The sequence below is a fragment of the Anomaloglossus baeobatrachus genome, chromosome 12, assembly GCF_048569485.1.
Source record: "Anomaloglossus baeobatrachus isolate aAnoBae1 chromosome 12, aAnoBae1.hap1, whole genome shotgun sequence".
Lineage (NCBI taxonomy): Eukaryota > Metazoa > Chordata > Amphibia > Anura > Aromobatidae > Anomaloglossus > Anomaloglossus baeobatrachus.
This window is the reverse complement of record NC_134364.1, coordinates 19,090,314-19,104,844: the sequence shown is the minus strand read 5'-3', so window position 1 is coordinate 19,104,844 and position 14,531 is coordinate 19,090,314. Positions and strand designations below refer to the sequence as shown.

The 14,531-nt window shown below is 51.4% G+C and overlaps 1 protein-coding gene across 2 annotated transcripts in view; it reads left to right on the top strand.

The window, feature by feature from the left end:
* TECPR2 (tectonin beta-propeller repeat containing 2) overlaps nt 1-11,161 on the top strand; it is a 39,706-nt gene extending 28,545 nt beyond the window's left edge. For both annotated transcript variants that reach the window (XM_075330215.1, XM_075330216.1), the window contains exons 10-20: nt 8-191; nt 354-527; nt 1,350-1,530; nt 1,633-1,774; nt 1,887-2,127; nt 2,403-2,492; nt 3,227-3,460; nt 5,682-5,830; nt 7,257-7,398; nt 7,679-7,828; nt 9,373-11,161. In XM_075330215.1, coding sequence (XP_075186330.1) covers nt 8-191; nt 354-527; nt 1,350-1,530; nt 1,633-1,774; nt 1,887-2,127; nt 2,403-2,492; nt 3,227-3,460; nt 5,682-5,830; nt 7,257-7,398; nt 7,679-7,828; nt 9,373-9,521 — 1,836 coding nt within the window. In that variant the 3' untranslated portion in view covers nt 9,522-11,161. The remainder of the gene's footprint in view (nt 1-7; nt 192-353; nt 528-1,349; nt 1,531-1,632; nt 1,775-1,886; nt 2,128-2,402; nt 2,493-3,226; nt 3,461-5,681; nt 5,831-7,256; nt 7,399-7,678; nt 7,829-9,372) is intronic.
* The last annotated feature ends 3,370 nt before the right edge of the window (nt 11,162-14,531 follow it).

Sequence of the window (14,531 nt, the reverse complement as noted above, 5' to 3'; positions counted from 1 at the left end):
CTTTTAGCTCGCGGAGAGTTGGATGGTTTACTCCGGACCTGCCAGTGGCATTCTGAGCCTCGTCGTGTCCGAGAAGTACGTCTGGTGTCTGGACTACAAGGGCTCCCTGTACTGCAGCTCTGTGCCCGGGGCTGGCCTGCGCTGGCAGAGGTTTGAAGACGCCGTCCAGCAGGTGGCAGTGTCTCCTTCAGGTTTGTCCGATGTTGTTTGCACCTGAGATGAGTGATACCGTGGTACCCGGGACTGCAGCTATGTATCCGTACGCCCCCGCACGGCAGAATATCCACCGCCTGCTATAGGGTGACCGCTCTTACTGTGCCCACGGGATGGATAACAATAATTTCTGTTTGTAGGAAACCTACTGTGGAAGATCGAGCAAAAGACGGACAAGGCCTTCGCTTGTGGGAAAGTGACCATTAAAGGGAAGAGACATTGGTACGAAGCTCTGCCCCAGGCCGCTTTTGTAACTCTGAGTGACGACACTGCCTGGATTATCAGAACCAATGGGGATTTATACTTGCAGACAGGTATGTGGGCTATTGCTTATGTTGGGCCAGATGCTAGGTTATGGCACGGGCTGGCGTTCATCTCATACCTTAACCAGCAAATACCAGCTGTGTCGTACAGACTGTGCCTGGTGCTGAGCTCCTACCATACCTGGCAGATACCAGCTGTGTCATACAGACGACGCCTGGTGCTGAGCTCGTACCATACCCAGCAGATACCAGCTGTGTCATACAGACGGTGCCTGGTGCTGAGCTCCTACCATACCCGGCAGATACCAGCTGTGTCGTACTGGCGGTGCCTGGCACAGAGCTCGTACCATACCCGGCATATACCAGCTGTGTCATACAGACGACGCCTGGTGCTGAGCTCGTACCATACCTGGCAGATACCAGCTGTGTCATACAGACGACGCCTGGTGCTGAGCTCGTACCATTCCCGGCAGATACCAGCTGTGTCGTACAGACTGTGCCTGGTGCTGAGCTCCTACCATTCCTGGCAGATACCAGCTGTGTCGTACAGACGGTGCCTGGTGCTGAGCTCCTACCATACCCAGCAGATACCAGCTGTGTCGTACAGACGGTGCCTGGTGCTGTGCTTGTACCATACCCAGAAGATACCCGGGTGTTTTCCTCTGATCTTTCTTCAGTTCCTGCAGTTTAACCCCTTCAGTGCAGTTGTCAATTTCTGACAATAGCAATTTAAGATTCCAGATTGCAGTATTGCTGTGTTATGTTTTTTGGAGGAAGGGGAGGAAAAAAATTTAAATATAGCTGCAGCATGAAGGTACTAAATGCTTTTCTTCTTTTTTTTTTTTTAATTATTATTATTATTATTTACACCAGGCCTCAGTGTGGATCGCCCGTGTGCCAGAGCCATTAAAGTTGACTGCCCGTGCCCATTATCCCAGATCACGACCAGAAATAACGTGGTGTGGGCCCTGACTGAGCAGCGCGGCCTCCTGTACCGGGAAGGGGTCAGCAGCTTCTCTCCGGAGGGGGAGGTCTGGCAGTGCGACCTGGTCAGGTACGTCTAACCTCAGCCTCGGATAGGATTTGCGTTGCATGTTGTGTGCAGCATCCCAGTCCTCCGGTATAGCGGTTAATGAGTGTCCTGTTACCATCGCAGTGAGAGACAGGCACTGGAACCGGTCTGTCTGACAATGGGGGACCAGGACACCGTCTGGACTCTGGACACCAACGGCAACTTGTGGTTCCGGACTGGAGTCACCTCCAAAAAGCCTCAAGGAGAAGATGACCATTGGTGGCAAGTAGGCACTTTGTCTTAATTTCCAAGCTCCTCGTGTAGTGCCGCCCCATAGTCTTCATACTTGTCACCGGGTCCCATCTTTACTTGTCTTCATTGAACCTCGTGTGTTACAGGTCAGCATCACGGACTACGTCGTCTTTGATCATTACACCTTGTTCCAAACCCTCATCCAGGCCACGCAGACCGTGGCCACAGTAGCCCAGGCGCCTGTGGAGAAAGTGGCCGACAAGCTGCGTATGACATTCTGGTCCCAGCAGTCCCAGTGCCAGCCCAGCTTACTGGGGGTCAACAGCAGCGGCGTATGGATCACCTCCGGCAAAAACGAGTTTCACGTAGCAAAGGGGAACCTTATCGGTGAGTGTCGGCGCGGCATTAATCGCACCATAGTGCAGTGTGACTGGTATTAACCTCTTTGTGACCGGGCCAACTTTTGTCATTGCACACGCCCCAGGATCTGATGGAGGCGGGTGATTTCTGACACCCGCCTTGTATGCAGCGGGCTCAGCTCCTGAAGCTGCTCTATCCTAATGCACCCTAGGGTACACAAAGGGGTTAATCCATGTTTGACGGTGAGCACTGCCACTTATAATTGCCTCACATGGGTGATTATTTTCTGAATTATTTTGCAGGCACGTATTGGCATCAGATAGTACCGCGGGGTACAGCATCCACCACCAAATGGATACACGTGTTCTCGTCTGCCTCCCCGACTAGAGAAGGTATGACGTACAAACAGGAGTGTTATATTTAAAGGGGTTGTCAATTACTCTTACATTGATGGCCTATCCTTAGGATAGGTCATCAGTGTCTGATCGGGTGGGGTCCGATGCGCCACACCCCTGGCGATCAGCTGTCCTCGGTCCCGGGTGCAGCAGCAGGTGACTGGAAATTGCTCAGTCTCGGCGCTGCTGCGTCTTCTGATAGCAGCCAGGTACTTCACATACTCCCAATCTAGTTAATAGGAGCAGATGTGCAGTACCCAGCAGCTATCAGAAGACGCAGCAGCGCCGGTACTGAGAACAGCAGATCGGTGGGGGCAGGGTATCTAATCCCGGCCAATCTGACATTGATGATCTATACTAAGGATAGGCTATTAATGTAAAGGTAGTGTACAACCCCTTTAATAGAATTCATTAAAGGGGCATTCCCATCTGACATTGCCAGGATCGTGGGGGTCCTACCCCTGAGAATGGAGGGGTCACAGGACTGGTGTTGCTGTCTATGGCCTTTATTACTTTCTCTGTGGCGCTTTGAGCCCCTGAACTGCAAACCAAGTGATCGCCGACTGTCCCGTGTGCATGCACCCGTTCATTCTCAGCGGTTGGACGTCCATCATATCCTGGCAATATACCACTTGTTTTATTATGGAATTAACTATTTACGTCTGATTATACATTTCCTGCTGTACCTGGCGCCTCTGATGTCATACGATTTGGTGATGTCACATTTGCAGGAAGCGTCCTATGGCTTTCCCAGAGCAGAAAAGACCTGTTTTGCTTGAGCGACCTCTCTGCTCCGTACAGACCGTCCACAGCGCAGCTTCCCCCGGACTCGGAGATGGTCCACATGTCGGCCTGCGCGGATGCTGTATGGGCTGTGGATCAGCGCGGTGCGGTGCTTATCCGCACGCTCTCCAAGACCTGTCCCACGGGGATGCATTGGACGAGGCTGGATCTGTCTCAGCTCGGTAAGTGCCTTTGTGTGAGGACGCCGGTTGTGCCTGAAGGTATTTGATAAAAATCCTATATAATGTTGCAAATCTCCAGACTCCCTGTATGTGCAGAGTGACACTCGGGTAAGGTTACACTATCAGCGCTCGGACGTCTATACTTAGAGCGCCCGCACCGAGTGGCGGGTTTTTAATATCGTCCTCACTCCCTAAAACCACACCTAAGTGTCCACCGGGAGAGGAGATTTTGTAGGGGTGCGTGTCACAGAATGTCCCAGCGCCCGGGGGCACAGGACAGCCACTCGGCCCTGTAAGTGATATTCAATGCCACCCGGGCGGCCGCTGACGTCCGTCCCGACAGATCTCAGCAGCTGGAGCCCCATGTGACAGCGAAGCCGCAGACAAGTCACGCAAAGCCGGGACCACTCGGCGGGAATGTTGTTTTCAAGGGCAGTGATTTACGGCCCCATATGTTGCTGATTATTTAGGAATACAGGCAAACGTTTATCGAAATATTTCCTATTTATTTTTGGTGCAGATTTCACTGTGAATTCCTCCTTCACAAATCTGCAGATTTCTCCCTCCCGGTCTGCCACGGCTTATCCCGGCCCGCCGCGGCTTATCCCGGCCCGCCGCGGCTTATCCCGGCCCGCCGCGGCTTATCCCGGCCCGCCGCGGTTTATCCCGGCCCGCCGCGGTTTATCCCGGCTGTTCCTTTTTAGCTGGTTTTGGATCGCCCCCATTGAGCCCTTTGTTTCCCCTTTTGAACCTCTCATTAATTCTTTCTCTGGAAATCTAAATCCCCTCATACTCCCAATTTGCAGGCAATCAATCTTCTTTTTGGAAGTGCTCTGAATCCTTCCCGATTTATCATTTGCAGTTTTTTTGTTTTTTTATTCTGCATTTCTTGTAATGTCCTGGTAGGAAATAGCCGATGACCGGGTGCGCTCACATTTCAGGCTGCTCAGCATTTCTGCCCAGAGCTTTATTTTTGCAGGCAGTGGACGGGCCAAGTTCCTGTTACATTACGGCAGATCTTCTCTGGGGCAGCAGGATCTGTCCGTGCCCGCGTACCAGGAGCGCAGGCGCTAAGCTTCACACCATTACTGCGCGGTGCGAGCGATTCCTGCGTTCGGTCAGTCCGTCCCCAGCGAGACCTCGGATCACTCAGCGCTCATTGCGGCTAGTTTCAGTTTCTCTTCTCGCCCCCATTGTGTGGCTGGAATGTGATCAGTTTGTTTGGGGTGTGGCGTCCGGAGGTAACCGGGGGATCTCGTGCGTATTTACCCTGAGATCTGCACATTGTCTTGCGTGTTTGGAGTTGCTCGGACACCATGAATGTGCACAATCTTATCAGTCGTCCTTCCTTTTGTTCCTCCGCACTCCTTCTTTTTTTTTTTTTTTTTTTTTTTTTTTGTTGATGGGAAAACCTGAGACTTTGCAAACGTCATGAATGTCTATGAATGACCGGGCAGTAGACGTGTCCTGCACCACCTACTATTTTACCTCCCCACAGTCACAGCCTCCGCTGCCGTCCGCCCTGGCAGCTGAGGCCATAATGAATTATTAAAGGGGTTCTCCGGGGCTTTGGTCATCCATTTCTGATCAGTGGTCCTGCACCCCACGTTCATCTCTCCATACCCCGTGTAGTGGTGAACTGCAGTACCTAGAACGGCCACTACATGGTGTACGGAGACGCGCAGATCCATCTCTGTACGCTTTGTGTATACGGACGCCACCAGAACCTTAATCTGTGGGGGCGCCAGGGAAGCGGACCCCCTAAGATCTAGGCTCTGGACAACCCCTTTAAGTTATTAGCATATACGAAAATGTTCTCTGTAACATGGCGGATCCAGCTGGGGCGGCCACTGACCACTTCTTATCAATGGTCTGCACCCTAAAAAAGTTTTAGGGCACCGTTGGCGTATCCTCAAAATCATGGACATGTGACCTCTGCACTCGGGCTGAAGATTTGGGATGGACGGTGTTGGGTGAGATACTTTTATAGGGCTCGGTTTAATGGATAAGACCCCCATATAGATGGCATCGTGAGGTGCCTGCACACAGACCGTTTTGGGGGTCCGAGGAACCATTCATTAAAAATGTTTAACCCTTAGTCCTCAGCTAATGGTGGATATAGGGCCAGGACGGGGCTCAGGAGACGGCCCATAGATGGATATATACATATAGATATATAGTACCACCCGATGTCTGATGAGCGCACATTCTCTTCCTCCAGGTCCGGTGAGACTCTGCAGCCTGTCCTGCGGCAACCAGCACATCTGGGCCTGCGACACCAGTGGGGTTATATACTTCCGAGTGGGCACTCAACCCCTCAATCCCAGTATGATGCTGCCTGCCTGGATCATGATTGAGCCCCCCATACAGGTAACGGCAGGGTCTTGGTTTTCCAGTATACAGGACATAATGTAAAAGGGGTGTCCAGGATTACAGGAACAGCGCCACTTCTGGCCGCAGGTTGGGTCTGGTATTACAGCTCAGCAGATGAGAATGAGATGCAGTACCGCACTTGACCTGTGGCCAGATGTGGCGCTGTTTAACAGAATGTACCCTGGGGGCATGTTATATAACTACAGGGCGACATGCGGTCGCCATACACCTCCCCGTAACCGCTCATCTCACAGAAACCCAAGGATCAGGCAGCCCCTCCGAGCCTTCTCACATACATTATGTAAAGGAGCGATAAGTGGTCTCCACAGATCTGATCGGACCCTGATATTTACTGACAGAAAGCAGAGATCTTGGAACAAAGATTGTAATAGAAAGTTAGTGAACGGTTCCCGGCACAACAATGGAAAAAAATGGATGTCACTGTATAATTGGTGGGAGTCTGAAATCTCGGACCCCCATCGCTCGTGAGAATAAAGGGGCTGCAGACCCTGCACACTGACAATGCGCCAGATCTCTATTCACAATTTACTCCAATCATCTCTGCTATATACTATAATTCTATAGTTTACTACTCGTTTCCTAGGTTACCAGCCACCTCTGCAGTTTCAGAAGTGGACAAGTGTTCTAGGCAACAAGTGCGCGCTTACTGCTCTGAACCTGGGCCAGATCGCTGCGCTTCTGCCCCATAGAGCACCCGGGTCCCAGCAGAGGCGCCAGTAGCTCGAACTGTCGATTTCCAGACCCGCAAAGAATGAGTGAGAAAACCCCTTTAAGGTTTATGTACACCGCCCCTTTAATGATCTCCCGCTCCCTGGTTTGTATTCTGCACTTTGTACACACAATGGACGGATGAGGGAGAATCCTCGCTGATCCGGTGCAGCTGTCTCACTAAATGGACATCAGTCCGTCAAAATATTCGGAGAATCCGCAGCCCCCCGCCGCTGCCGCCGCCGTCACCGCATACTTTCCACATGAGCGGCGTCCGCACCGCACCTGATGTAACGCAGGGATCTGTGTGTAAACATCGCCCTTTCCAGGGACGGCGGCTAAATATAACCGTAACCTCAAATGGTGCGAGCAGGAAAGACCTGTGCTCCCGCCGTCCGTCCCCCCCCCCCCCAACGACGCCCTCGCAGCTCTTAAAGGGGCGCTGACACCAAAAATAACAACAAAAAGAGACTTAACCACCTCTGCTTGCTTCCAGTGAATGGACATGGGTTTTGCTGATAAATCCAGCTTGAGTTAATGCTACGTAGACAGCTGAGGATGTGTTACACTGTATCGGTGCAGGACACTACAGAGAGCATTGTGCAGCTGCCTCGATACATTGTTGCAAACATTGACAGGAAGCAGAAATTGTGTATTTATTTTAACAGTTTATTATCCATATATTTTTTCGCAGCCTGTAGGGATCAACCTGATAAATGTTTACTCCGGTCCAAATGACAATATGCTATGGACGCTGGATAACAAGTGCAATGTTTACGTAAGGATCGGTATCACAGAGGAGATGCCCGTCGGGGTAGACTGGGAGCATGTGCCAGGTACGGGCCCGGTCATCTTGGTCATGGCCTATCGTGTAGTTTTGGTTTGGTGTATACAGCTCCCAGGCAGAGCAATGTGTCTCCATGGTTACAGACTACAAACAGACCCTGTGTAGTCAGATCTAGGCCGCTCCGTCTGCCTCCTCTGATCTAAGCACAAGGTCTGCTTGGTCTGCAGCGGAGCTGCGTACATAGAACGGTAGATGTTTAATCCAGACTATACACATAAGTTAAGAAAATCAGTTGCAGAAGTATACATACCCTTCATCTTTCTCTGTAGGTTTGCAGGCATGTCAGCTCGCAGTGAGCGCGAGAACGGTGTGGGCCCTGTGTCCGAACGGGGATATTGCTAGACGGTATGGGATTACTGAGAAGAACGCAGCTGGGGACTACTGGAAGAAGATCCCGGGCAATATGTCATGGCTAACAGGTGAGGACATGACAAAGGAAGAGCTATTATCACTGTATACAGGGAGCTCCCCCTAGTGGTGGCTGCAGACAGGATCTTATCATGTATCTCTGTATACAGGGAGCTCCCCCTAGTGGTGGCTGCAGGCAGGATATTATCATGTATCTCTGTATACAGGGAGATCCCCCTAGTGGTGGCTGCAGACAGGATCTTATCATGTATCTCTGTATACAGGGAGCTCTCCCTAGTGGTGACTGCAGACAGGATCTTATCATGTATCTCTGTATACAGGGAGCTCCCCCTAGTGGTGGCTGCAGACAGGATCTTATCATGTATCTCTGTATACAGGGAGCTCTCCCTAGTGGTGGCTGCAGACAGGATCTTATCATGTATCTCTGTATACAGGGAGCTCCCCCTAGTGGTGGCTGCAGACAGGATCTTATCATGTGTCTCTGTATACAGGGAGCTCCCCCTAGTGGTGGCTGCAGACAGGATCTTATCATGTGTCTCTGTATACAGGGAGCTCCCCCTAGTGGTGGCTGCAGACAGGATCTTATCATATATCTCTGTATGCAGGGAGCTCTCCCTAGTGGTGACTGCAGACAGGATCTTATCATGTATCTCTGTATACAGGGAGCTCTCCCTAGTGGTGGCTGCAGACAGGATCTTATCATGTATCTCTGTATACAGGGAGCTCCCCCTAGTGGTGGCTGCAGACAGGATCTTATCATATATCTCTGTATGCAGGGAGCTCTCCCTAGTGGTGACTGCAGACAGGATCTTATCATGTATCTCTGTATACAGGGAGCTCTCCCTAGTGGTGGCTGCAGACAGGATCTTATCATGTATCTCTGTATACAGGGAGCTCCCCCTAGTGGTGGCTGCAGACAAGATCTTATCATGTATCTCTGTATACATGGAGCTCCCCCTAGTGGTGGCTGCAGACAGGATCTTATCATGTATCTCTGTATACAGGGAGCTCCCCCTAGTGGTGGCTGCAGACAAGATCTTATCATGTATCTCTGTATAGAGGGATCTCCCCCTAGTGGTGGCTGCAGACAGAATCTTATCATGTGTCTCTGTATACAGGGATCTCCCCCTAGTGGTGGCTGCAGGCAGGATCTTATCATGTGTCTCTGTATACAGGGAGCTCCCCCTAGTGGTGGCTGCAGACATGATCTTATCATGTATCTCTGTATACAGGGAGCTCTCCCTAGTGGTGGCTGCAGACAGGATCTTACCATGTATCTCTGTATACAGAGAGCTCCCTCTAGTGGTGGCTGCAGACAGGATCTTACCATGTATCTCTGTATACAGAGAGCTCCCTCTAGTGGTGGCTGCAGACAGGATCTTACCATGTATCTCTGTATACAGAGAGCTCCCTCTAGTGGTGGCTGCAGACAGGATCTTATGTATCTCTGTATACAGGGAGCTCCCTCTAGTGGTGGCTGCAGACAGGGTCTTATCATGTATCTCTGTATACAGGGAGCTCCCTCTAGTGGTGGCTGCAGACAGAACCTTGCTGATGACCATTCACACACTGATATTTTGCGGTTTCTTTTCAGTGACGCCCCAGGACGAGCTGTGGGGGGTGAGCAGCTCGGGGTCCCTCCTCCAGCGTCTCACGAAGACGTACAGCCATCACCCCGACATTCCAAAGTGCGACAGCGTCCTGGCACAGTCGGACTTCGAGGATGAGTGGGAGGTAATCTGAGCGAGCGCTGCTGCCAGATCCGGCTGCTAATCCACGTGATCATAGTTCTTCTGCTGCTATAAAGCCTGTGTTGTCCTTACTAACACGCCCAGCACTTTGCCCGGTCCGGAGCATTTCCACATTCTGTCCGCGCCCTCGTTCCAGACGTCATCATTGTAGATGGACTGAGCACCGGCCGCCATGTTCGCCGCTTCCTGTAGCTGAATTGTTAGATATTGTGCGGGGACAGTGGCGTCCACCCCGATCCGGACCACCCGCATCCTCCGCTGCCAAACTGCACTGAACAATGCTGCCACCGAGCGGACGCCGTGACGTGTGCGGGGGTCTCCCCGCCACACTGTGGAGGTCTCCATATGTTGTGCCATAACGTGACCATCTGTGAGGTCCCTTCTGCATATGAGGTGGTAGCGGGTCCTTGTCGGGGGTCTTTTTGCTCCCCTCGCCGGCCAGTGAGACTGATCATATCCTACAAGTGTGTGAAATTTTAACCATTTGCTTCTAACTAAATCAATTTGACCTTTTTTTTTTTTTTTTTTATTAAAAAAAAAAACTACAAACATATCTGAGGTTAGTTTTTAATTCAACATTTTTAAAAGTTTACGCCCCCAAAAATAAGTCCTGGGGTCGTCCTCTTATTATTTTTTTTTTTTTTTTTTTCTGTTCCTGGAAAAGTTGGGTAAGATCAGATGTGATGGCTCTGACTGCTTTGGGTTGTTGGCCAATGTTTGCTAACATGGCTACTTGGTAATAACCCTTTGCTTATTGATTATTGGGGGTCTGACGGCTGGGACCCCCTGACAGTGCGGAGTCTCTATAAAGCATGGATAGTGGAGCATTGGCTGCACATGCAACATTACTAGAGTCATTGCCTATGGGACTGTGCTCCGCGAGCTCTGCCAGTCCCATAGACAATGGGATCCTACTGAAAGCTGGACTCTGTAGTGCCCCATTAGAGTGCATCTAAGTAACTGCTTCCACCATGAACGGAGGATTTGATCCGATTGGGTGGGATCCCAGCTATCAGCAGGTTATCCCCGACTCTGTAGATGGGGGGTAACGTGGGAGCAGGGTCTAGCAATGTCCCAGTAATTAGTAAGTCGGTCCGTGTGACAGTTGTGCCCACGGCCATGTTGACTGTTTCCGTCTACCCGGTGACTGGTGACTACCCAGTGGTGGCCGCCTGTGCCTGCTGTCACCCAGCTTTTCCAGGAGCAGATAGCTACCATCATAATATATGGGAAAGCGACTTCTTTCCTGGGGTTTTCCTCTGTTACACCCCTCTTGTATCACTTGCGAAACGTTGCACATTCTGTCATTTTTTTTATCTGTTTTTTTGCCTTCCGGTCTATTCCGCTAGGCTGTGTTATATCGTGGGTCTTCAGTCCTAGGGTCTAATGCTGTAATAAGTCACGTAGCCGGCATTGCACATCCGTGGGTGTAGCAAGGGTTAATGAATGTATCTGCACGCAGGATGCATTTTGTTACAGTGACCCCAAAATAACATTTTATTTTTTATTTTCTCTGGCAATGTACGCTGTACTGTGTGACCGTGGGGTGTAGTGGATCCAGACCGCTAATTATTTGTCCTCTAGGTGTGGCGCCTCCCCCGTTATCGTTGGTTAAATAAAACAATAAATCGATTCTGTGCGGGGTTCTTATTTCTTTATTTGAAGATATGGTTTTGACTTTCCTGTTTTTTTTTTTGTCTGTTGCTAAGGGTGACTTTGACTGCAGAATACGCATGTAGTGTGTGCGGATGTTGCGGGGGACGTCGCGGTAAGGATACGTGCGGATGGCGGTTTACGGGCCGGCCTTGTCTGCGCAATATCTAAACACAGACATTATAGAAAAGAGGAAAACTATAAGACCATTTACACCATAGAAATGTGAGACCAAGTTCAGCCCGTGCCGGACGGAGGATCATCATAGAATGGGTAAGAAGGTGTGTTACCCCCAGTCTTACTGCAGCATCACACCCTCCCTCCCCCCTTCGTCGGCACGCTGCTGCCGTCCCCCCTTCGTCGGCACGCTGCTGCCGTCCCCCCTTCGTCGGCACGCTGCTGCCGTCCCCCCTTCGTCGGCACGCTGCTGCCGCCCCCCCTTCGTCGGCACGCTGCTGCCGCCCCCCCCCTTCGTCGGCACGCTGCTGCCGCCCCCCCCTTCGTCGGCACGCTGCTGCCGTCCCCCCATCCGGGTGAGATGTGACCTTCACCCCCTACATAGCGTTCACTCTGGATGTGGATGGATCAGACGTGGGCAGGTGAGAACCGGCCGGGCTGGAACCAACAGAGGAATTCCCCGACTGTAGATGTTATCACCACCTCTGCGCACACTCGTCCTGCTCCTCTCCTGTATAAGATGTTATCACCACCTCTGCGCACACTCGTCCTGCTCCTCTCCTGTATAAGATGTTATCACCACCTCTGCGCACACTCGTCCTGCTCCTCTCCTGTATAAGATGTTATCACCACCTCTGCGCACACTCGTCCTGCTCCTCTCCTGTATGAGATGTTATCACCACCTCTGCGCACACTCGTCCTGCTCCTCTCCTGTATGAGATGTTATCACCACCTCTGCGCTCACTCGTCCTGCTCCTCTCCTGTATGAGATGTTATCACCACCTCTGCGCACACTCGTCCTGCTCCTCTCCTGTATAAGATGTTATCACCACCTCTGCGCACACTCGTCCTGCTCCTCTCCCGTATAAGATGTTATCACCACCTCTGCGCACACTCGTCCTGCTCCTCTCCTGTATGAGATGTTATCACCACCTCTGCGCACACTCGTCCTGCTCCTCTCCTGTATGAGATGTTATCACCACCTCTGCGCACACTCGTCCTGCTCCTCTCCTGTATAAGATGTTATCACCACCTCTGCGCACACTCGTCCTGCTCCTCTCCTGTATAAGATGTTATCACCACCTCTGCGCACACTCGTCCTGCTCCTCTCCTGTATGAGATGTTATCCGTGGATCTGCAGCCACTGAGCCCGTGGCCTCCTGGACCTCACGTGTGCACTTGTGTTTACGTCTATTGACTCCTCCGTCATAAAGCCTTATCTCTCTGCAGCAGCCACAATCAAGCGCCATTCACATAAGTGTGGTCTCCAGTCCTCGCACTCGTGGAGCAGCATCGGGGCCGATATCACCATCAGTCACATAAAGCGGCCGCGCCCCGGCCTGTAACACGATCCGCTCTCACTTTCTAACTTTCTGTTTCTGTTTCCCCGTCGCCTGCAGCCTGCGCGTCTGTTACATGGAAGAAGAATAGAAGTTTCCATTCTCATGTGAAATGGTCTGTGCTGCCGGGAACCTCACGCCCAGCCTGTGCCTGTGACCGCCCGCTCATCTCCATTTATATATGCAGCAAGTATAAGCATGCTGCTGGGAGCACCACTCCCATCATGCACCTCTCCTGAAGTACTCTGCTGCTGGGAACACCACTCCTATCATGCACCTCTCCTGAAATACTCTGTGCTGCTGGGAACACCACTCCCATCATGCACCTCTCCTGAAATACTCTGTGCTGCTGGCAACACCACTCCCATCATGCACCTCTCCTGAAATACTCTGTGCTCCTGGCAACACCACTCCCATCATGCACCTCGCCTGAAATACTCTGTGCTGCTGGGAACACCACTTCCATCATGCACCTCTCTTGAAATACTCTGTGCTCCTGGCAACACCACTCCCATCATGCACCTCGCCTGAAATACTCTGTGCTGCTGGGAACACCACTGCCTTTATGCACCTCTCCTGAAATACTCTGTGCTGCTGGGAACACCACTCCCATCATGCACCTCTCCTGAAGTACTCTGTGCTGCAGACCTAACTCCTCTGGGACCTCTCGTGTCTGCTTTTCCTTTGCGTATATAGTGTGCTTTCCCCTTAAACACTCTGTGCTGCTGGCAAAACATCTCGTTTCCATTCCTCTGTGCTCTCATGTCTCTATCTGTCTCACTTCAGCTTTCTGCTTAAATACTCCTGTGCTGCTGGGAATCTAACTCTTGTGACCTCTCACCCTCATTTAACTTACACACAGATTAACTTGCACCTCTCCTGAAATCCTCTGTGCTGCTGATCCTTTTTTGGATACCTCTGCGTGACTTACCACTTGCCCTCGGCTCCTGGCCATCATGATAGTGATTATATTCCGGAGGTCTCAGGGATATATGGACCCCGCAGCAGGGTGCGGATACGGTGCACACAGCGCGCTTTGTATCGGTGTTTTCTGTTACGTTGTTTGTGTTTTCCTCGTGTTTACTCGCAGTGAATATTATGAATGGAGATAACAGGAGACTTGGTGTTTTGTGATGTCGGAGGCCCCGTGTGTAATGGAGATAAGGGGACCGTAGTGTCAGGACGTGAGCGCGTGTCACCGAGGGGTAAAATCTGGATGAAATGAGCCGAAAAGAAGGAATAAATCCCCCCATACTGTGGAAGGACGCAAAGCCTAGAATTAAAGGGGGGACAAGCAGCCGCCTCTCACTTCTCCCCACGACTTGTCTCCCTCAAGAACAAAAGGATCAGACCTAACGAAATCCAATATGTCCAATCCTGACCTCACGGAGAGGCAGACACCCCTTCCCCATAGTCACCCAAATTTGTAGAAATGAATGGGTTTGCTGCACTTGCCAAATGTATTAAAGGGGTATTCCTTAGATTAAAAGAATAGGTGATGGGTCAGACAGATGGGACCCCCACCAATCCCAAATACAGCACTCTAAAATGCTCCATTCATGAGACTGGCAGCAAATAGCGGAGGAAACCTTTTAACTGTTCAAACCAAGCACAGCTGGTCCACCCTTGCCGTGGCCGAGTGGTTCAGTGCTCCTTCCCATCCATCTATGACTTAGGTAATGTCAGAGCTGTCAATCAATAAAGACGGGGGCAGAGACGGATGCAAAACAAGAAGTAGGGTGCACTGAGCGGTTTGGGCACGACAAGGGTGCACGGAGCGTCTGTGCTTGGTTTGATGGGGAGCGGGGGCTCTAACCTCGAGGACCCCAATG